General features: G+C 35.9%; 1 protein-coding gene across 1 annotated transcript in view; it reads left to right on the top strand.

Annotated features, from left to right (window-relative positions):
• Nucleotides 1-24,703, top strand: part of MYCBP2 (MYC binding protein 2) — a 213,475-nt gene that overhangs the window by 119,034 nt on the left and 69,738 nt on the right. Inside the window, exons 43-52 of the mRNA XM_086620176.1 lie at nucleotides 204-291; nucleotides 4,059-4,111; nucleotides 5,410-5,582; nucleotides 5,924-6,068; nucleotides 8,348-8,560; nucleotides 11,173-11,228; nucleotides 11,666-11,781; nucleotides 15,514-15,611; nucleotides 19,741-19,857; nucleotides 20,631-20,771. Coding sequence (XP_086476302.1) covers nucleotides 204-291; nucleotides 4,059-4,111; nucleotides 5,410-5,582; nucleotides 5,924-6,068; nucleotides 8,348-8,560; nucleotides 11,173-11,228; nucleotides 11,666-11,781; nucleotides 15,514-15,611; nucleotides 19,741-19,857; nucleotides 20,631-20,771 — 1,200 coding nt within the window. The remainder of the gene's footprint in view (nucleotides 1-203; nucleotides 292-4,058; nucleotides 4,112-5,409; nucleotides 5,583-5,923; nucleotides 6,069-8,347; nucleotides 8,561-11,172; nucleotides 11,229-11,665; nucleotides 11,782-15,513; nucleotides 15,612-19,740; nucleotides 19,858-20,630; nucleotides 20,772-24,703) is intronic.

The raw sequence follows: 24,703 nt of genomic DNA on the forward strand, positions 1-24,703 counted from the left end.
CAATTATCTTCAGATGTTCTTACTAGGCTACAAGAAGCATGATAACCCATTTGTTAATACTCCTAATGTATTAATGTTTCCATGTCAAACTGGAACACACAATATCTCTTAGGGTAAAGCATTGTTAGGCAAATGCATTTATTGCCCTATTTCCTGAAACACTATCTTTTTTTTAAAAAAAAAAAAATTGGTTTCATTTGAAGGGTATTATTCAGCTGGAGAAAGAATTGGCCAATTTAGGAGGATCATGTGCAGCAGCTTTGATGAAGAAAGATCTAGCACTTCCTATTGGTAAGTCCCACCCTAAAGAACATATTTTATTTCATCATTGTTTTGGGCTTTCTGAATGGATGCTACATTTAAGTCTTAATGTTGCTTTTAGTTAGAGATGATCATACAAAATTGGTTCTGAAAACCCAATTAATCAAACAAGATAATAAAGTAGTGGTGTTTTCTGCTTACACTGTTCCCTTCATATGTGTATGGGGAGGAGGGAAACCTGGTCATTTAAATCTGAACCAACTCACCCCATCCACAGGTAGTGTATCAATGTACGAGCTATGTCCTACAGTTTCCTCGTGGTACTTCACAAATGTGCAGGTATTTTATTTGTATTTCTCTTTCACTGTTTTTTCTCCCTGCACTCCACACCTTTCTGAACGAAAAATACCTGCAGCATTGAATTGCAAAACTTAAAATTAAAAGTGACCATTGCATCTGTAGACCTTATAGCCTAAAATATTTCTGCTGTAGTTTTTTTTATAATTACAAAAAACAACGTACTTTTGCAGCAGATGCAGCAAATAAAAGTTTACAGTAACCTAAATGCAATTTAAAATGTAAGAAAAAGTATGAGTTCATGAAAATTAATCTATATGGAGATTGAATTAGAACCTTCTAATAATGCAGCCATATTCTGTGTAATAGCTTTTATCCTAATTAACTGTAGCGTATAGGGAAAAACAGGCTCATGGTCTATAATAGGTCTTTTGATCAGTTTAATTTAGGAGAACAAACAAGAGCTCAAATACTGTTAATGAAACTGAAAGTGTGTATTAATGAGCAGGAAGGCATTGATCAGTGTGCAGTTATAACCACAAAACCTAATTTGAATTTTTTAACCCAGTATTTTGCTTGTGTATTTGAATGTGCAAATTTTTTACTTTGTTGTACATAGGCACCTCAATCACACTGGTAGATCTGTATTTCTCTCTCAAATGTACAGGCAATTCTATAGTTTAAATAGTGCTCTCTTCTGTCATCCTCCAAACAGCCGCATTAACTCCTTACTTTTGTTGAATTCCCTAGCACACACTTATCCTGCTGTTCTCCTATACAAAAAAAGCTGAAATTGAAATGCTTCTAACGTAGTTTTCCAGGTTTTCTAATACTTCATACTTGTCTCTAAAGAGGCTTTTTGTTTTGTTTTAATTTTGAATGTCTAAAACCAGAAAGGAAAGTAGGTGGTACATAGATTTGGCCTTACATGCTTTCAAATAGAAGAAATTTGAAATGAAACATGCGGTTAAGTTACCTGTGCAGTCTCAGCCACCCATAAAAGTGACTGTGTGTGATCTACAGGAGAGGAGGGATAGGTACATTGCCTGTAAAGAGTTTCTTGATTACTGACATAATTACAGTTGATTCATCTGATCGTTTACCTAACGCCAACTCAAGGACTTCAGCCAAGTCTGTTAGTGTTGCTGATAATATTACAAAGCCAATGACAAACAGGCTTCATACGTGTGTGTTGTTTCTCTACGAGACCACTGGACCCTTAGAATAAAGAAAACTGATTAATTACTGGCAGCAGTGGTAGTGTTTGCAGATGTAAACCACTGTGTAGCCTTTTTCCAGATGGTTTTCAGTAGTCTATAATTTTACTTTAAGTGTTTTGCTTGGTGTCTCAGAAAAACACTGGGGCAGGAAAAGAGGTAAAAATGTGGTTTTCTAGAGCAACATTTAAATTATTATCAGACTAGTTTTCCTTTTTCTGCATTCTAGATTATGTCTCTTCTACCTTTTATTGAAGTGAAATGACGTCTTAAAAAATACTGTATTACTACCATTGCTCATCTGCAGAGCAGTATCATCTTATTTGTGGAATGGAGTGTCCTTTAAGAAAAACCTATATAATCATATAAAAGGCTATCTTGTAATGCATGCACAAAAGAAGGCCCTTTGTATTAGACTTTTCATACTTTATTATTTCTACAATTTTACCTTTGTTCCATATGTAGATGTATACACGCTAAAGTAACCTAAGGAAAAAAGCTCACTCCAGGGAAGAATTACCTACTTAAATTACAATGCTTGATCTTTGACATTTAGAAGTTAGACATCTAGATCTAAGATAGTAGCTCTAGCCTTCTTTTAGAGTTATTGTAGACACTTTCAGAGGATGATTCATGTCATCCTAAGATGAAGATGTAAGAAAAATGAAATTAATCACCAAAAGGAGGAGCCTGTTTGTCCATTTGCAATAAAGAGATCTTGTAATACTTAAGTTTGAGCTCATTATCTCATGCTTCACCCAAAAGTAGGTGGAGTAAATCCTGCTCTATTACCCAGATACTCTTTAGACCTTTAGATTCAACTAAGTGCTGTTAAAACCTCGTGATTTTAATGAAGGTAATAAGAAACCTTATGAATGTGGCAGAATTTTAAGAAAAAAAATAAGAAACACATGGCTGAAAATTCTTACCAGATACATTTGCGGAAGGTTGTGCACAAGGCATCGTAAGAGTTTAAAAAAAGAAAAAAGGAGGACTTGTCTGGAAACTTTCAGTCAAGGAAAACAGAATGATTGAACTGACTTCAAATCAAAGTAGTTGTTACTGGCATCCTTATAGGACCTTTCCATCTTCAGCTTTATTTGCATGATTTATCTTGGTCTATTGACTTTAAGGAGGTTGTCCTTCACAAAGTCTTTGCTTTTTAATATTTTTTGAAGTGGATATGTTCTATACGCAAGTAGCCAAATACTTGTATAAGTATTCCTCTAGAACCATTATGAAAAAAAGTGTTTTGCAAGGACGTCATGAAGGCTTTTTCTGTTCTGAAGGAAGATGGACCAGACAGTGATTCCTTCATGCATTAGTTAACTTTGAAAGTACACCTAAATATCAAGTTGCGACATTCAAAATGTCATGCTTCCTCCTTGCCAGTTCTCCAAGATTCAAATTTAAGATACTTCTTCCCAAGAGAGATATCTAGTCTGAGACCAACTTAAACAGCAATATGGAATTGATCAGTGTATTAACATTGTTACTTACTTAATTGTTTCAAATTTGGTAGAAGTTATTTCTGAGAGCAGAGTTTTTTTATATCTTTGTCTTTGAATTTTAAAAATACCTTAGGAGTTGATTCTCCTCATTTCTCCATCTCTCTTCTTACTAGTAGAATTGCCTGACATGTTTTTGAGAGAGAGTAGAAATATGGTAACCTTATCTGGTTTACTTTTCTTTTCCATTAAAAGACTGTGTTTGGCAATTCTGATCACGCTGGCATCAGACTTTTGAGTTGCATTTGTGAAAAAGAAATATGTATAATAGAACATATTTGAGTTTTATGGTTTAGTAGGAATCATGATTTACAAAACTGTGCAGAATTTATCAGGTTTTCAAATACTGTTACTAGGGTATGTTCTTTAAAGGGAGCAGCTGGTGTGTACTTGTAGGTACTGCTTCCTAGAAACCATCTTGACTTCCCAAAAATCTTTTTCTGAAAATATCTAGTCATTTCAAAGATTTGCCATACATACTGTCTTGGAGATAAGAAGACAAGTACCAAATTTCTGTTTTGATATATATCGTTTGTTTGCTTGTGCACTGAACTACACAGTACTGCATGTTTACTATGTTACTTGAAAATATTAATCTTTCAACTGTTGGTTAAAAAATGTTACACGTCATCTTGCAAACTTAAATTTTGTAATATAGAAGGCTTCACTAAACATAATCAAATTTTACATTCCATCATATGTAGATAAATGTCAATATTATTTTTATGAAAAATAAGTTTATTTTTTATTGTGAAAATAAGTTCTATTTTTACAGCAGGTAATGAATTTGAAGAAGACCTTGAGATTCTTGAAGAGGCTGCTTTACAGGTACGCTGCTGCTTTTATTTTTTTTGCCGTTGCAACATACTTCAGCACATAATTGCATTTAAACTTTTTGACTGCTACAGAAGAAAATCACTGGTAAGGTGTTAATAAGAGGGAGTCTGACTTGTTATAAAACAGTTTAAGAAAGTCTTAGAGGTTTAGTATTTACATTAAATCTTTTTTAAAATAAATCTGCTCAGAAAAAGAATGCATAAAATATCATAGAGGAAGTAAGATGACCAAATATTTTTCAAAATATATGTGTCTGGCTTAGGTTGCACAATTTAACATATTGTAGATGCTACCAAAATTAATCTGCTTGTTTCTTTGTAATTGCAGAAATAAAATCACTTTTTCAGTTGTATGGTAACATTTATCAAGTCTCAAATAATTTAATTGAAGTTTTTCTGGATTGGTGATATATTTTATTTGTTGTGATGGGAACTAATGCTGATCAGTAGATCCCTGGCTACAGCCCCTAGCAAATGATGCACAGTGAAAAAGGGAGTTTTCACATTTTATCTGTCTCTCCTAATTATCTTCAGGACAACTGTTTTGAAATTTAGATGTCACAGTACTTGCTGGAAAAAAGTATCAGTTCTACAGTATGACACCATTGCATAACCTTTAGATGACAGAAGAGTAAACAAAAACTGTCTAGGAGGAATCAGATTTTCCTTGAAAGAAATATTTTTTTCAGCAATCTGTTCTTAGATCTACTGTGTTCTAATTCAAAACGTGAGCTAGGAGTGTGCATGCAAGTAATTATTTTTTGCTTTTAGTTCAGTCTGTTAAATATTTTGTGCATCTTTCCACCTTTCTTCCCTTCTTGCAAGAGAGAGATTTCTTTTACTCAAAAATTTTTTTTTTACTCTTTTACTCACCCAAAAATATCTTAAGAAATTTGCCTTTATACAAATTACATCTCTAGTCTTTCTTTTGGAATATTCTAATTAGTCACGTTTTCAGAATTATTTTCTTCATTCTTCTTCTGGTCACAATTCAACAGTTCAGGATACTCTTAACATGAAAGTTCATGTTACCTTATTTTTTCTTTCAGAAATTCTCTGTCAACTCAAGCTCATTTAATCTCATTTGACATAAATTATTGTTTTATAGAGTGAACTGACTTTTTTTAACTTTCATCAAAGTTTATCCACTCTCCTGCTATACTTGAATGGTTTTCAGTGCCAAAAATGTCGGTGCCAGTTGTGTCATATTATGGGAAATTGTCTACATGTAAGATACTGAAAAGCTGTTTTGTTTTCATCCCCACCCCAACCCCTGCGGAAAAAAAAAAGGTGTGCAAATCTCACTCTGGCATTCTTGGGAAAGGCTTGGCCCTGTCTCACTCACCAACCATTTTGGAAGCTCTTGAAGGAAATCTTCCACTGCAGGTACAAAGCAATGAGCAGTCATTTCTGGAGGATTTCATTGCTTGTGTACCAGGATCAAGTGGTGGACGACTTGCAAGGTAAAAAGTTTGTATGCTGCATGAATAAACTCATTACTTTATAACTGTAATGTTTAAGTTTTGCAACAAAATAGAAAACGTTTAGTAGTGTGTTAAATTTCAAAACCTATGCACTGTTGCTTGTCCATAGAACTGGTTGTACGACTTTATAGCTACATCAAATACCAGTTAAGTAAAACTACTTGACTCTGTTTTTTCTAATAATATATTAGGTGAAAGCATTTAAGTGTTTAGCACTTCTGCATCCTTTCTTAGCTGGAAGTCATGCTTGTTCAGAGTTAAGAATTAATCCTTTGAGGCCTGTAAGAGATTCTAATATTAAGTGTTTGTCTTTGCTGCAGGTGGCTTCAGCCAGATTCATATGCTGATCCTCAAAAAACATCATTGATTTTGAATAAGGATGACATCCGATGCGGTTGGCCAACTGTTATTACAGTACAAACAAAAGACCAATATGGGGATGTTGTTCATGTTCCTAATATGAAGGTAATTGTTGTCATCTTGGCTGTTCTTCATTGTGTATTTCATTCTTTTCATATTTGTTGTAGATATTCCACAGAATAGTCCTGCACAGGGCAGAAAGTGGCATTTGTGAATTCAATGTAGTCAGACCTTCTTACCTCTAAATCTACAGGATTATCAAATTCCATGTTATACCAACACATTTCATGCTATTTATAGCTTGTCTGCAATGAGCTACACATGTGTAGTTGTGGAAATAATCAGTTGTAGCCAATGTTGGATGGTGATGTGTAAGGTGACAATAATCCATTTCTAACTTGTAAGCCAGGAAAGAGCATTACACGTTTTAAACTGAATAAATGTGATGGAATAAAAAATCTGAGGCATATTGATGGACCGTTTTATAGTCACTGTATTTTAGACTAGAACAGCACTTCCTCCTTTTCTGTTTCTGGTATTTGGTTGTTCTGTAGTTTGGTGGGGGTTTTTTGACAGCCTCAGAATTAGAAAACACTTGCAGGCTTTGGAGTAAAACCTACAAAATACGTATAAGAGCTGGCTGCTTGATTTGAAATAGCAAAGCATGCAAAGAAAACAAATTGAACACTAAATGTTTTTCACATTGTTTTAATAAATTAGATTACATCTGTGTTTTAAAGCCCACTTTTATTCTGGCCTAGTACGAGTATTTTCAACACTTGCTTTTGCTCAAGCCCAAAAGCAGATGAAGCACATTATACAAGGACATAATTCCTGTGATAATAACTCTCAAATCTATTTTTCATGTAGGATGTAATAATCAACAGTTATGGTGAGCTGTAAATGCATTAATGAACCATGAGCCTACAACAGTAACACAAGAATCAGTCACAAACACAGCTTGATTGAAATTGAAACATGTGATTGACATAATCAAGTAACTTAAGTTACTTTTAAGTAACTTTCAAGTCATTCAAGTACTTAATCAAGTAACTTGAATGACTTAAATGTGTGAAAGAAAAGTAAAAAAAAACTTTCTAAGTCATGATTTTACTCTATCAATTAGGAAAAGGGTATGTCAAAATATACACACCAAGATAGTTGTTGGATTTTTGGTTTAATTACTATTTTTCTTCATTAATGTATTAAAATAACAGAAGTCTTAATTAAGTTTAATCATTCTGTTGTACTCATTCAGCATGCAATGAGCTGATATAACTTGCAGTAAATTAAAACAGCATGTGAAATCTGCAGCAATTAAACACACTTTATTGCGTGTGTATATGCTATGAAGACAGGCTGAGAGAGTTGGGGCTGTTCAGCCTGGAGAAGAGAAGGCTCCGGGGTGATCTTATAGCAGCTTTCCAGTACCTAAAGGGGGCCTACAGGAAAGCTGGAGAGGGACTTTTTACAATGGCATGTAGTGATAGGACAAGGGGCAATGGCTTTAAACTGAAAGAGGGGAGATTTTGATTAGATATAAGGAAGAAATTTTTTACCTTGAGGGTGGTGAGGCACTGGAACAGGTTGCCCGGAGTAGTTGTGGCTGCCCCATCCCTGGAAGTGTTCCAGGCCAGGTTAAATGAGGCTTTGGGCAACCTGGTGTAGTGGAGGATTTCTCTGCCCATGGCAGGGGGGTTGGAACTAGATGGTCTTTAAGGTCCCTTCCCACCCAAACCATTCTATGATTCTATTGCAGATTTAGGAAGAGTAGTGAGTAAGCTTACTTTCCAGATAGTCTGTTCTTCCTCGGAAAACTAAGTACAGCTGACTCTATTACCTGCATTAACAGAGATTTGTGGTATCCTTGGGGAAAAATAAGTCAGATGAAATATGTGTTAAAAAGCACAGTATAAATGTACAGGGCTGATACAGTAGGGTCGCGGAGCTAGCCAAAATCCAATCTGGCCACTGCTGATCCAGATCTAGCAAGCCCTTGTGACTCACTCTGAATCCTGTGCTCTCATTTGGAGGGCTGTCTTCCTTACTTCATAACATTTTCTGTTGTGAGAAAACTTAGCTAAGCATACCAGTTTACTGCTGCTTCCTGGAGGCAGTGCTCTGGGATTGGCAGAACTGACACCACTGGCCCTTACTGATCATGTGCCAAGTCACTTAGGTGCTTCCCTCCTGTACATTTACATTTTTCAGAGATGCTGTGCTTGGCTTTGCAAAGTGTTAAGTGTAGACACATATATTTTTGACACAGCTGGATTTATAGCGTGTGCTCTAAGCACTTTGTCACTGTACCTTATCAAATCTAAAAGAATGTGTGCATGTGTTTTCTCCCTAAATCATCTTCTGTGTTCCACATCTTATTGCAGGTAGAAGTCAAAGCTATTCCTGTTTCTCAGAAAAAAACATCTTTGCAACAAGAACAAGGTAAAAAGGTGCAACGGATACCAGGGAGTCCTGCAACAGCTGCTTCTCCTAGCAGTGATATGACCTTTGGAGGACTTCCTTCACCAAAGCTTGATTCTTCCTATGAGCCAATGATAGTAAAAGAAGCTCGATATATTGCTATTACAATGATGAAGGTAAATTTCTGTCTTTTCAGCAATATAACCATAAAATTCAGCATTCAAAGTGTGCAAAGGTATGCGAAGGAGAAGGAAAAAAGTATAATTCAGTATGGTCACAAGCTGAAAATGCATTACTTACAAATTACTTTGATTATATTCAAGTTCAACAGAAAATTAGATGCATCAAAAGGACCAATTGCCTGAACTCTAAAGCAGTTATAAACTGGTTTACAATTTAAGAAGAAAAGTTGGCTTTGATTTTGGTTACACTGATTAACAAACTAATCTGAGTCAGAGGAGAAATTAAAACAGCTGTTAAAGGAGGGAAGGGAATCAAACCTATATATCTGTATAAGGTTGGAGTGTTGCAGAGAATCTGTATTAAAAACTATAACTGGTGAACGCAGAGCTCAGCGTGGTAAAAAGGTCATAGAACGACTTGTGTATCAATGCATAAATATTAAACAGCATCTGTTGAAATTAGCCATTGTCAAATGGATGGGCTCAGAGCCTTTGCCAGCAATCGTTCTTAAAGAGGTGCAAACTGGACAGTTAATATTGATTTGAGTGTATTTTAGCACCCGTGATAAATTTACATATATGCAACACATTGACCCGGTTAAGAGATAAGAGATGTGACATGATCTGTATAACTAGTAGTTGGACGACTTAGTAAGACTGGTTAATCAGGAGTTAGAGAAGGGTAATACCTAGTCTAATCAGCATGGATCTATGGAGGTGGAACAATCAGCAAACTAGCATCTTTTAGAGGGTACAGGATTGTCTTCTGCAGAGGATAGTGCTATGGTAGCTATGTGTAAATAGTTGAACTGGCTACTGAATAGTGTCTTAATGGATCAATGAAAGAACTATGAAATCAATATGGTGTACATCAAATGTCTTAAAAACTTATTAAATCACATGTCTGAAAAGACATTTACAACCAGGGAGCGTATATCAACGAAACAAGTGTGATCGTCTTTTTTTTTTAAATTTGCATACTGCAAAGGTCACTTCTTGGCTTGATAGCACTCTAATTTTAGGAGTGACTTAAGGGGGGAAAATACATTATTTATTAATAGTTGGAACCCAGATGAGATTTCTGATAACCACTGTCCACAGGTACCTGCTGTGTCTTTTCCAGTAACAGGAGTCAAATCTGCTGATGCAACGGTTATGGTGGTACATCTTGCAATGCATTAGGTACTCTGGAGTAGCTGATAGTGGAGCAAATGTAGGGTGTCCAGAAATTCATTTCTAGCTTTGATAGGCCCTTTGAGTGAGGCATGCTTGATGTTAGCTAGTTAATGTGTGATAATTTATAATTGAATAAGGCAAAGTTAAAACAAAAATGCAAGTATTCATTTCACGTCATCTTAGTAGATAGTACAAATCTTTGTAAAGATAAGACACACCAAGGTAAAATACAAAAAGTGTATCTCTCTTCTTGTTGAAACATGCTTGACTTGTATATTTAACACCTTTCTGGGGAATCTTTCAGAGGTTCCTTTTAGATTAAGTCTTTTCCATCCAAATCTTTAACTTTTTTTTTTTTTTTTTAATTCAGAAGAGAGCTGATATTTTGCTGCTTTAATTAAGGACTATCTGACATTCTGGGAACTGTAAATGTGCTACCTGCTGTTCTTGATTAGCTTATTAATGACTTCACTGATTCAAGAAAGTGTAAACACTCTTTTCTACTTCCCTCCCTGCATTACTGAGGACACTCATTTGAGTGTAAAATGCAGATGTCCCCTGACCTTTTCATTTTATGCCAGCCTCCATGTTGTATCAGTACGTGATAGAAACATCCAAATTGATGAGAAACTGTAGCTTCTCACTTCGTGACAATAAATTATGATGTGTTTGAGTGGACTGATACCCTGAACTATATCCTTGTATAGAGATCCAAAACGACTGACCTGCAAGTGCGTTCAAATGTTCTTGTCTCACCTCTTCTTCTGTTGTTTTTTATTTAACACGGGAATCTGATAACTCAGCAACCATCACAGCTCAGAGAGATTCTTGCTGAGGTACTTTGTGCTGTTCTGGGTCTACCATTGTTTACTTATGGGACTTGTCAGTGCAGTCACTTCACAAGAAACTGTTGAAGTAACCAACTTTTTTGTGTAGTGAGAATCAATGGAAGTATCATTTCAGTATAGAGGGAATTTATTCTTCACTTTGAGTAGAAAGAGAATCCAAAATTCCGTTAATAAATCCACTGGGCTGGTTTGCAGTTTTTGGCCTGCAATGTATTTGCTTTCTTATCTTCACATGGTCTTCAGTGCACTACGTACTTTCAAAGGCTTTTTATACAAGTGAGATTAGAAGAGGTTCAAAGACTGTGAACAAAGGCTTTTGTTAGCAATAGCTATCTTTATTCTATAAATAATGTTGATTTAAAGAGAAAGTGAAGATACTTTTTTCATGTATGTGTAGATATGTGTCTGGTCTGAGTTTCTCTTTCTGTGTTTTGGAATTGGTTTCCGGTTCCTTGATCAATGCTTCTGGTGAGTGTAAAGTTAGATTAGTGTGTTCTTTGAGAAAATACTTTCATTTATTCATGACCATAGCATAACTGATGACTGTTGATTTTATGTTTGTTCAATTTAATTTGTTTATAGGCATATGAAAATTATTCTTTTGAAGAACTACGCTTTGCTTCACCAACACCAAAGAGGTAAACATTCAAACATTACTTTTTAATAGGGACTTAAGTTAACATGTCTTGTCATTTCTGCTTACACCCAGACTCACAGGCCTTGACTGCCAAGTAATCTGTCTAAGGGTAGAAACACTACAAAAATTATGTGTATTTTTTGTTAAATTTAGAGATTTTGTAAAATACTTTATTCTTGATTGTTCTAATGTTGGTTCCTTATTTATATTACCTACTCTCTGAATGTGTTCTTTCATCATTTGCTATAAATAAATGTGGCATAGAGGGTTATAAATTCATAATAAATAATATGGGGTTTAATATATTGGATGGGGAAAAATGGTATTTAGATGATCTGATAGGAAAAAAAAAAGCATAGTTTCCGAGCTAAGTATTACAGATGATTTCCGAGACGACAATAATTGTTTAATTATTTCGATTGTTTTGTTTATGCCTAGACCCAGTGAAAACATGTTGATCAGAGTCAATAATGATGGTACATACTGTGCAAACTGGACTCCTGGAGCTGTTGGTCTCTATACCATTCATGTTACTATAGATGGCATTGAAATAGGTACTTAATTTTCACTATACTTAAGCAGAAATTTATATTGTATTCTCTTTGTATACTGATAAACGTATGTCTTGGTGCTCAGAAGATTTATTACTAAAGTTTGTAGCAAAACCTAGCACCCAAGTTTTGGTTCGGAAGCCTTCTATCTAATTCCCTCTTCTTTCTCAAAAGAAACAAAAAAAGACCATAGCTATTCTCTCATGGAAATACGCACATGTGAGGCAAATCATGTATTTATGACGTGACTAGACTACCAGATGAATAGATTAATTAATAAGATTCTTTAGAGTCCTGAGAGAGCTGGCGGATGTCATTGCCAAACCCCTGTCCATTATCTTTGGGCAGCCTTGGCTCACTGGGGAAGTTCTGCTGGACTGGAGGCTGGCAGATGTTACCCCATTTACAAAAAAGGGCGGAAGGAGGATCCGGGGAATTACAGGCCTGTCAGTTTGACCTCGGTGACGGGCAAAGTCATGGAACAGGTTATCTTGAGTGCTATTAATGAGCACATACAGGTTAACCGGGTGATCAGGCCCAGTCAACATGGGTTTATGAAAGGCAGGTCTTGCCAATCAAACCTGATCACCTTCTATGACGAGGTGACCCGCCTGGTTGAGGAGGGAAGGGCTGTGGATGTAGTTTTCCTGGACCTCAGTAAAGCCTTTGATACAGTTTCTCATAGTGTTCTGGTTGAGAAGCTGATAACTGCTGGCCTGGATAGGCACACCCTCCTTTGGGTTAAAAACTGGCTGGATGACCGGGCCCAAAGACTGGTGGTAAATGGGGCTAAATCCGGCTGGAGGCCGGTCACCAGTGGGGTTCCCCAGGGCTCAGTGCTGGGTCCAGTTCTGTTTAACATCTTTATCAATGACCTGAATGAGGGGATTGAATGTACCCTCAGTAAATTTGCGGACGACACCAAGCTGGGAGGCTGTGTCGATCTGCTCGAGGGTAGGGAGGCCCTTCAGAGGGATTTGAACAGACGGGATCGTTGGGCTGAGGCCAATGGCATGAGCTTTAATAAGGCCAAGTGCAGAGTCCTTCACTTGGGGTATAAAATCCCCAAGCATCGCTATAGGCTCGGGGAAGAGTGGCTGGAGAGCTGCCTGGCGGAGAAGGACCTGGGGGTCTTGGTTGACTACCGGCTTGATATGAGCCAGAAGTGTGCCCAGGTGGCCAAAAAAGCCAATGGGATACTGGCGTGTATCAAGAATAGTGTAACCAGCAGGAATAGGGAAGTGATCCTGCCCCTGTACTCGGCACTGGTGAGGCCGCACCTGGAATATTGTGTCCAGTTTTGGGCCCCTCGCTTTAAGAGAGATATTGAGCTCCTGGAGCGAGTCCAAAGAAGGGCGACTAAACTGGTCAAGGGGCTGGAAAATAAAACTTATGAGGAGCGGCTAAGGGAGTTGGGGCTGTTTAGCCTGGAGAAGAGGAGGCTGAGGGGAGACCTGATTACAGCCTACAAATACTTGAGAAAAGATGGTGGGGAGGTAGGGGAAGGGCTCTTTACATTAGTGTTGGGTGATAGAACAAGAGGAAATGGGCATAAGCTTAGTCAGGGGAGATTCAGGTTGGATGTTAGGAAGTATTTCTTCTCTGAAAGGGTTGTCAGCCACTGGAATAGGCTGCCCAGGGAGGTGGTTGAGTCCCCATCCCTGGATGTGTTTAAGAAGAGGGTGGATGATCTACTTAGCGATATGGTTTAATGGGGATTAGGGATGGTTGGACTCGATGATCTCTAAGGTCTTTTCCAACCTAGAAATCTATGAAGCTATGAATCTTATTCTCTACTCTCAATGTTGTTCGAAAAATGTCTTGTTTTGACTGAGTGTGACACAGATATATAGTTAAAAGTTGGGGGGAGGGAAACCAACACTGAAGAAACTAGGGAAAGGGAAAATCATTCCTGACCATGCAGGACTAAATAATGTCAGTTCTGTGGAAAACTGAGAAAGTGTGGTCTTAAACTGAGACTCTACACTGACTCAATTATTTGTACTAATTTTTAAATGCTTTGAGTTTTTTCCTTGCTGAAAATCTTTTAGTTATCCTACTGGTCCTAGGGACTAAGCTATGAGATAATACAGTGCATACAGTGGAAGGATTTCTCCTCCAAAGAAAATTCTGTACCTTGACTACTCTCTTGTTAGTCTTACTGATGGTATGGTGAAGATGGTAGTAGAGATATTGAAGGCATTGCAGTTAGGCTCAGATTTGATAGGGCAGTTGAAGTGAGTTCACCATCATCAGCAATTCCTCTTTCCCAATACTGTACAGCACCTTTCGTAAGTACATAAAATGACACTCATAAATACAAATACATATAATTCACATAAGATTGGAAGGGGATGCTCAGTTTCGTGTGTTACCTACAGAAGGTAAGATTTCTAAAAGATCATTATTAGTGGTTATCTTTATTCCTCAAACAGGAACTTTTTCCTTCATGTGAGCTTCCATTGCATTCAGTTGTATTTTTTCCGGTCTGCCATCCCTGGAGGCAAACTTTACACTGTAGTTTAAATCAGCTGCTGTTTTGTTTTTACACATTTCATCCTCATTCATTGTGTAAGGTTAACTTTTAGAAATGCTAGAATACAGTTGCTAACCTTGATTATTAAACAGGTGTGTGTATACGTACTCTAATACTTATCTATGCCATTTTTCTTCAATGTAGCTTCTGTTCTAGTTCAAACATAGTATCTTACTATCCACTCTCAAGCTTTCATGTACCCATGCTTGGCTTATAATTCTCTAAACTTTTAACTGCTTAGGTACTAGTAGCTTATTCTCTGTTCCAAACCTTTTATGTTCTTGATACTTCTAGATTCCTTCTGTTACTTTCATGCTCGTTTAAAAGTTCGTTACTGAAACCAACAGTTTTATTGTTAGGTCTGACTGCTTCTTTTCAAGTTGTTGCTCTTCAAAAGGTCACCCTGTAAAATGAAACAAAACAAAAGCCAAAAGATCTACTGAGGCCATGAATTTGTAGTTTGGCTTTAACAATGATTGCTGAGACGATTTCTATTACTCAAGGTTATATCCATCTATCACTTAAGTGTGATATGTAAAGAAACAGTTCAAAATCTGAAAATGTCACTGTAATGAGATGTTTTCTAGTACCTTCTGGTTTTATGACAGTGTTAGTAATAACAGATGCTGTCTGTTTATATTATAGGCCTTTTCTGATTGTGTAACTTGGCTTTTAAGGCTCTTACCTGTTTCGTATATTTTGCGAATAGCATCCGCAGCAGTACACTATGTGTAAGCTATTTCCTCTCCAGGAGCTTTTACTTGCACCCCTCAAACATTAAACTCTTCTGTGTTCACCTTTTCTTGAAACATACCCCTACAGACACTATCAGGATACAAAATAACCTAGTAGTGCTGTGTACACGAAGGCGTGACATATCTAATAGCAACATGAAATTATATGTCTGTAAATTTCCACATATAGAATCATAGAATCATTTAGGTTGGAAAAGACCTTTAAGACCATGGAGTCCAACTGTAACGTATATGAAGATACAAACGTTAAGAAAGTAATACGTTGCACCATTAAGCAACTGCAAGTGTTGTTTATGGCAGTCAGATAAGCAAGTGGTTATTTTACCTGCTCTGAGGTAAAAGAAAAAAAAAAAAGCATTTATCTGCACCGATAAATTGTAGCTATTTATTTATTAAATAATATATTTATTTTTTTTTTAACACTTGGTCTTTGTTTGCTTATAGATGCTGGCCTAGAAGTGAAAGTAAAGGATCCTCCAAAGGGAATGATACCTCCTGGAACCCAGCTTATTAAACCAAAAGCAGAACCTCAGCCAAACAAGGTTTGGAGAACTGAAAAAAGCCCATATAGTTATATTTGGGTGGGATTTTATTGTTGTTAATTACATACTTCATCATGTTATACTGATGCAGTACTTAAGGATATTTGCAAATCACTGTAATGTGCTGAATGGAATGAAATGAATACACTGGATAAAATGAGATACACTCATTCCATTTTCTTTCTGTTTATTAATAAAACTGTTAGAAGCTCTACAGAAACTGCCTTAGTCTTGGCTTGTCACACAAGCGTTTTGCAGCCATTTTTAAAGGCATTGACTACATTCTGCACTATTATTAGGTCTTTTTCTTTGATATTGTACTATGAAATTAACTGTACAAAAGGCTTTATAAAGATTTTGTTTGTTTGGTGATAAGGATCATTCTTCAGTCAGTATAAAATCCAAAATTAACTTCTTTAATGATATTTTCTTTTCTTAGAATATCATTATTTTATTTTTAAAAGTTATCTTTTCTGTAGCTTTCGACTTTCCTGTTTCACCTTATCTTTCCACCCTGAAGGACTAAAGTAGACACAAATAGCAGAGGAAAGCTGAAAGGTGGTGTGACAGTGCTATAAGGAAAATGCCCAGATCAGGGAACCATCTTCCACATCCACGTAGATGTGAAGGAAGGGATATTAAACGAGGTGCTGAATCTTTTTTTCATGGAATAAGCCTACGTTAAAGATGTGGAAGTCTGAAATACCACAAGATTATCCTTCCCTTTCTTATTAAAATTGCAAAGGTGGCTAAGAAATACATGGTTACAAAAAGGATCAGGTGTTTACCAACTTCTTACCTACACAGCACGTCCTGATTTATTTGTTTTCCAACTTTCTGAATAATCTTGAGACAGTAACTTTGTTCTACAGTTCCACAGTCTATAAATGCATCCAGTGTTTGCTTCTGCCACTAACAAGATTTTTCCCTACACCCACACCTCAAAATAAAAATAATAAATTTACCTTTAGTTTCCACACTATTATCCCTCATTGCAGTTTGGTTTTGTTTTTGTTTTTTTTTTTTCCAAAAAGTTGTTCTAGGCTTTCTCCCTTCTCTTGGAAGGAAGACTTCCTGGTTACTTCACTTAGTTGAAACTCTTAGTTCCTACTGGGTGAGATTAATCTCACAGAACTTAGTAATATCTCCATCCAAGCTGGTCATCATATGTTTTGTTTGCTGTCACCAAAGTGAGACACACATCTGGTCTAAATTGACATAAATTGCTCAATGGAAGTGCTGTCTTTCTTTTCTATGACTGGTTCATACACAATAGTTACATTTGTCAAGTAAGAGTCTTCATGACAGTTGAAATTACTTGACAAAAGTCAGGCCACTGGTGTTCTCTGAGGCATCACCTAGTGTTTCATCATCTCCTTGTGTTGTTCTGCTTGCACGTCTTGTTTCTTGTTCCAAATTGTAGTCTCTTTGGAAAAGGAGCCATCTTACTGTCATGTATATAGTGTCTGTGGAGCCTGTTGCAAAAATACACTACACCTTTCATGGTAAATCATTATATCAGTCTTCTTTCTTCTGTATTGTATTAAATCATGTAACAAACCAGGTTAGAATAATTCATCTATGAACAGCAGTATTACAAATAATACAGAAAGATAATTGTTGCACTGTGCTCCGTGCTGCTGAAGCCAAGAATGCAAATTAGAAATGTGTCAGTCAGAGACAGTCCAATATACCAAATCTTGTTTTGCTGAGAAGGAGTTAGTTAAGCTGTAGAAGCTTCTTCCTCTTCTTTGTTAGCCCTAAATTTCAGATAGTTACAACCAAAGGACACTGAAAGTGTGTTCTCAGTGGTGATCTGTCCTCAACTGGAAACACCAAAATATTTTCATTGAGGCAGTGGAACATTCCAGTTTTTTGGTCAAGTCTTACTTGAATCACAAGTTGAAAAGGGATACTGTATTATGACTTAGTATTGATTTCTTCATTCTCTGTCATCTGAAGTCAGATAAAAATCTGGTTTTCCTGTTCATCCAAGTTGGTAAAGGAAATTATCATGGTGATTTATATTCAGCCTCATTGGCTGTGAAACTTAGATTAACTAATTTGCAGAAAATTCCATTCTGCATCCTATTGAGGGAAACATTATCTTTCAAGCTATATAATGTAATTCAGGGTAGTTGGAACCAACTAGAAGAAAGCAGTCCTAATTTAGCTGAATTGGAATAAGTAAGACTGGAACCAGAATGATTGGTCACTAACATGTTTTGACTGTTTCTACTGTCCTCACATAACTGAAAAAGTAGCTAACATCAATTGCAAAAAACCCCACCAAACCCAAAAGCTCTGGACAGGGGATGGTTTTTTGCATCCCTTCATAGGTTAACGCTCTTGTCAAGGTTACTTTATCCTGTACGACGCAACTTTCTGTGCTGTGAGGTGTACCCCTTTTCAGATTCACCAAAGGCAGCGGCACAGCAACAAAGCTCTTGAAGACTGCTGTGCTCTGTAACAGAGATGTATGTGCTAATTTCTATGCTTTTCTGCATTAGTTGCTTCTTTTAGTTGGAATCCAGTTTATGGATTCATCTTCCGTGGAAGAACTGCCTATGAGGGTGTTACAGGACAGAGTTACTGAACCGTTACGTAGAGAAATATTTCAAGCAAAGAGCTGCTATATCAGAGAGGAGACTCAGGCAATTAAGTTTTTCATGATGGTCAGAAACGAGCATCAGACAGCTTTTCATCTGTTTTTTATTGTATTGTCTGTCACTGGACCTGATCTCTAAACAGACTGTAGTTACAGCTTGAAGTTTTCTATTAACTAGTTAGCTGCCGCAAAAGGGAAAAATGCTCTTTCCAGGTCTGTGTATATCCACATCTTGAGTGCGAGTTGTTCTTCCTCTAAATTCATGTTTTTATCCAAGTTCTAGGCAGCTCGTCATATGATTTTCTGAAGTAACGTTTAGAGGTAATAATGCAGGGACCTCTAATTTGCAAAGCTTTGTTTATAGGTTTGTCTATGCCGAGAATGCTCTCAGCAGTGATTCAGCCTTATGTTTTTACAAGGACCTTGGAAGTCTTAGTTGTGCCTATTGAGAGAGATCTAAATCCTTGGAGTAAGAGTATCTTTAGTACGCAAAACCTTACGCATTTTGGAGTAAATTACATTTGAAATGCTTTAAATGCTTCTATTTTTTTTTTAATAGCCTTAAAATAAATACCATTTCTTAAATAATTTCTTTAGCGGGGGGAAATCATGCACTTAGCTCTTACCTTTTGCTACCCTTTCCTGAGTTTATTCTGTCCATATTGTTTCGTGCTTTATGTTAAGTCAAAGATTGAATCCATACTTCAGTTGATACTTTTTTCAGTTTTATGTGTGAAGTTTGAAAATAACCTTCCAAGAAAGAGGTGTTATACCACATGCATAGAATACACGCACCTCTTAAAACCAGAGACCAAAAGGATATCTTGTATTTGTTCTGTATGAGACAGGGGCCTGATAATGTGTTTGAATGGTGAAAAAAATTATAGTGAAATAACAACTGAGAGATTTTGGGGGCTGAAGTAAATCAAACTAGTGACAAAGAGCATCTGATCTAACCTTTCTGTGAAAAAGGGAGGAACTATTGAAATAGCTATTTGAAAAATAAAATAAAGAAGTAGAAAGATCTAGTCTTTTCTCTTTTTTATTGGCAATTTAAGCTCTTTAGCTAAGGAAAATTTCCAAATTTTGGCCAAAAAGCCGACTAAGGAGAATGTAGACAAATGAGAACTAGTAATCCCAGGTTCATCAGTTACTGGAAATACTAAATTTGAAAAGGAAAAACTGTTGAAACTTACAAGAATTAATAAAATGGAGGAGGAGGGGGACGCTTAAAAGAACTGGAAGCTTGCACTGAATATTGTGTGGCGTAACAGAGATCTTTCCAAGACTGAGTCAATGCACTTTTACTTTTAGGGTTTATTCAAACATTATTATTTTATAAGTTATAGTAAAAAAAGTGAAGTTATACACAGCAGCCATGGGAAACTAGCAACAAACTGTAACTCTTAAGACTGCCATCTTGTCACTAGCATTTCAGAATCTGTTAAACCTATTTCTTTTTACTCTTGAGAGCTCTGTTTCAATTTTTTCTTCCTTACTGTCTTCCTTTGCTTCTCTTAGGTTCGCAAATTTGTGGCCAAGGACAGTGCAGGGCTTCGTATCCGTAGCCACCCTTCCCTTCAGAGTGAGCAAATAGGCATAGTGAAAGTCAATGGATCCATCACTTTCATTGACGAGGTAATTAATAAGACATTTCCGTTGAAAATTGGGCTAAAATGTAAAGTTAATTCATGCAAATGTTTTTTTATGTTTAGATGTTGACATATACAACTTAAGAATATAAGAGTATAAGTTGCAAAAATCTAAATATTTACTAATTTAGTTTTTCAAGCTGTTATTTCCTTTTAATTTACTTACTTGAAAACCTGTGTAACAAACTTTTGAGACTCTGATACCAGGAAACAAAATTCCTAGAGTTCATCTTAGAATCTCTAAGGATTTAGCTTTTCATGACTTACTATTTCAAATCTACTGAAAATTCAGATGTAGGTGTCATTTTCATTACATCTTTCACTCACATTTCTTAAAGATCGCTAGTGTGTTAGACTACTATGCATGTATTTTTCTTACAATATAACTTCATATATGAGGAATATTTTTGCATTTTATTAAGTTATATCAGCAGTGGAAAAACAGAAAGTGGGGAACTTACGAAGCTTGTGAAGGCTTGGCTTTCTTTGCTCTTTTCTCTCAAAGCGACTCTTACTATTGCATGATCTGATTTAAATTTATCTTCGCACCTTGCCTTCTAAAAAAAATATGCCTCCTATTGCTTTGAAATTCTGATTTTTGTCAATATTCCTCTTTACTACTTCTTACATTCTTTCAGAATAGTGAAGATCGTTACTTCCTTGCTACTATTGTCTGTTTGTCTGAAGTCTGTTAATCCTTACTAGCTACAGAACTGTTACAGGAGGGCATGGCTCGTTTTTGTTGCTTGTTTCCCATAGATCCACAATGATGATGGTGTTTGGCTGAGGCTGAATGATGAGACAATAAAGAAGTATGTTCCTAACATGAATGGTTACACTGAAGCCTGGTGCCTCTCTTTTAACCAACATCTTGGCAAGAGCCTTCTGGTACCTGTTGACGTAAGTAAAAGGTGCCTTTGAAAAATATCCAAAAGTACACTCTATCCTCATTACAAGACTTTCTTTAATTAAGGCTGCAAGTGAGTCCTGAGGTAAACAACATTTTAATTACCAAATACTACCTTATATGTGTTTGCATTGTTGAGGGCTATTGTGTAATGAGGGTGGAGTGTAGAAAGGTACAAGGCTTTTTATGTTGAAGCCTCTTCTCGAAGACAAATGAAAGTGCAAGGACTGCTATAAGAGTGTACAAAAGTATAATCATCTGCACCAGGTGTATCTGATGTAAGATGCCATTGTCTGTGAAGTGGCCCACTGATGCTGTGATTTCAGAAGAGGCTTGCAGTCTGCAGTGAATCGATGTAATTGAGGCTTTTTAAAAAAACTTGAAAAGTTCTTTAGGCTCCGATTTTTTTTTTTGTTTATTTTTTCTGAGTTTTACCCCTGAATCTTTGAGTTATCAATTTATTAACTAATCAGAGAATCCCAGAGCATCAAGACTGAGTAAAAGATTGAATTTATAATAAGAATAAGTCTAATTTATCTGGATAACTTTAATGGTGATCACCATCAGTACAATTCAAAAGTTACACCTTTTCTGTAAAAAAGATAGAGTTTAAAACAACTTAGAAAACACGGGGGGTGGAGTCTATTAGCTAAACCAGTGTTTCTCAAAAAAATTCTGAAAGTGCAGGCCTTTCTGGTTTTGTGCATTCCCCAGAGTGGCCAAGCCTTGGTTTCTTCAGGCAGAATGTAAGAACCAGATCTAATTGATAATACAGCTATTTAGATTTTATTTGTCCTCTTACATGATTCAGCTGCTGCTGCAGTTGAAGACCGTAAACAAATATTTGGCCAAATTAAACTCCTGCAGCCAGTAATGTCACCCTGTTCATGTTTTCCGATCATAGAACTACTGAGATGCCCAGTTTCAGTGAAACTGGGATCTTTGTTAGTAGCCAGATCTGGAAATCTGTAAATCCTCTGTGGCTGTAGCCCGTGTTCTGACATGCACTGTTACCCGATGTGACTAGATCTTCTTGCTGTTCACCCTCTTGTCTATAATTGTTGATATAATTGTTGATATAATTCTATTTGGAGACTTCTTTTTATTAAATCCTTACTTTGGGAAGTACTTTAGTACAAGTTCCATTGCATTTGGGAAGCAAATTATTTCTGTACTCAGTCATCAGTCACTTGAATGCTATGACAACAGGAAAAATATGTTGGTCTAATTTGTTGTAGAATATATGAAAACACTGAAAAAATATAAGCGTTGCTTAAAATGTTGCTCATACTTTTGGCCTTAGAAATTGATACTCATTAGAAAATAGCTATAGTGTACTTTCACAAAACATTAATGTTTGTATACTACAGTATTGTAAGCCTGGATGAGTATTATATTTTGTTAGATTTTATTTCTTCCTTTCTATTTCTAATACTTTTTTACTTGCTGTGGGGAAAAGTCTTGAGCTTAGTAGTCATGTACATGGTTAGCAAGAACTTACTGGTTGGCATGTTTCAAATGGTTCTAGTACACTCTTACTTCTAGAGAAGAATATACCCTGTGCTCTCTGAGAAAAGCTTGAAAAGAAAGCTCTGTCATAAATAAGTAAGCTGAGTATTCAATCTTGAGAATATAATCTTCATAATTCAGATCTGAATAAATAGGTCAGGTACAATGAAATGTGAAAACCAGCATTTAATTATCATACATTTCACTCTAAATGCTTCTGTAAAGTTCAGATAAAATGGTATAGATTTTTTTAATAGTGTGAATTAGTTTTGATACCATTTGAACTAATTGGAGTTAGTAGATATTACTCATTTTCTTTTAACTAACCGGTTATATTATGTCCTTAATGGCTCAAGGTAAAAGCCGCATGCTTTGTTAGCTTCTGATCAGTAAGCAGCCAGTGACCAACATAGCAAAAGTCTTACAAAAGCAACTATTATAACAATGTAGCTAAGTACAATAAGAAATATGTTTTGAGCTAGTTTCAGATGGAAGATTTCTTTGCATCTTTCTCATATTTTCAAATTTTTGAAAGAATTTAGCATGTCCTGAAGCTATTTAATTTCATTATGACCATATTTAAGCATTAAAATTTGTTGATTTGATTCATAACAATAAGCAGAAAAAGGAAAAAATGTCTTCTGACATTTTCCTTCTTTCTTAAAGGACACAAAACAAAAGTCAAGGTTCAGTGGCTTACTTTTGAATGCCTTAGTCTTTAAAGCATGCTATTATAACTTATGCACCACTTAACTTGATGAAATTCAACACACTCTTTTTGTAAGCTCCTGATTTTCGTAACTAAGCTTAAAACTCCTTTCCCTGCTAAATTTTGATCACATAAAGTGATACTGCTTTCTTGGTAGAAACTTTTAAAATAAAATGTCTTTTAAGGTGATTACTGAGTTAAGAATATTACAAAGTATATGTCTGTCTTTCTCTAAACTGTCAGAGAAAGTAAGTATTACATAATTACTTACATGTTTTGTTTCTTTGTAGACATTACCCATATATTTTATGATAAATCAAATATTAATTATCTTAGATCTCCTAAATGCGTTATTTCTGTGTATGTTAATCAAAGCTATTATATTTAAAGAGAAATAATCCTAGGAAAGCAGAGATTCATTATAGTTGCCAAACTTTTTATTTGAGCTGTGGTCACTTACCTTCTTAAGAAAAGCTGTATAGTTAAATCCTTTCGTGAGGAACTGCTATTGATCTAAAATTGAACATCCAATCCATTGTAGGTGATGTGATTGTGAGGCTATGAATTGAATAGTGATTTTGGGTAAGAGTATGAGTTTTAATAGATTGCCATTTTTTATAAGCTTCTTCCTTCCCTGGTAGTTAGTTTTCCTTCTGTCTAGTGATATTCAGTTAACTGTTTTTGAAAAAACACTCGTTAAGCTCCTTACACGGACAGTTGTGTATTCATGCTTACACACGGTACTTAGTAGAAGGGTACAGAGAGCATAAAACAGTACATGGTAGGAAGAAAAAGAATTTTATCTTTAAGTTCTACAACTTGACTTTTTAAAAATCATATTCTAAATATTGGGTTTTTACTTAATTTTAAACGTCAAACTTTATTATAAGGAATATTGAACCCTGCTGTCCAGTTATGTTATTACATTCCCCAACCACCATAGGCAAGCAGGATTGAGAAACTCCCAAGTTTTTCAGATTGTTGCAGTGGAAGAAAGAACCAAAATTAGTATGTAGACTGCAGTGTTTAATCACAGAACCTCAGAAAGCTGAATGTTCTGTGGAAGTGTTTAAGGACATTCAGAAGAGATTTCTACCATCTTTTGAGGCATGATGGAAGGCAATTGAATTTACATTGGGTAAAATGTCAAGATGGTTGTTTATGATAAGCCTTACTTTCGAAAAATAGTATCAATTGAGATTTTAAATGCTTCTTAATGATTTGCTAATTTTTCATGGTGAAATGAAGTAATTTATATTTAATTTTTTTATTTCTGAAACTTAAACTATATTGGCAAAAAAAGTATGGAATTTCTTTCTCGAAGAATTCCTGAAATTATTTTTAGGTTTTGGAAGGAAAAATGTGAAAGGAAGAAACAAACTGAATCTACAGATCATAGCATGAGAATTAAATATAAAGCTTGTATGTAATAGTTTCTTCAGAATGAAGAATTAATTCTCAAATACATGCCTTAGATGAATAGATAACTCATCTAAACTGGTGTACAGTGTGCTAATAGCCAGGAACATCAAGTTCCCAGAGCAAAGGAGACCACCTAGTTTGATCTTCTCAGTGTTGCTAAGCCAGCATAGTCCCACTTCACTGCTCTTGGTTTCTTTATTGTTTGATACATCAGATCTTTGAAATGATACTTCAGTATTTTAGGTATGGATAGTCCATGTTTCCCTGTACAGTTGAATTCCATCA

Source organism: Tauraco erythrolophus, chromosome 1 (genome assembly GCF_009769465.1).
Source record: "Tauraco erythrolophus isolate bTauEry1 chromosome 1, bTauEry1.pri, whole genome shotgun sequence".
NCBI classification, from domain to species: Eukaryota; Metazoa; Chordata; class Aves; order Musophagiformes; family Musophagidae; genus Tauraco; species Tauraco erythrolophus.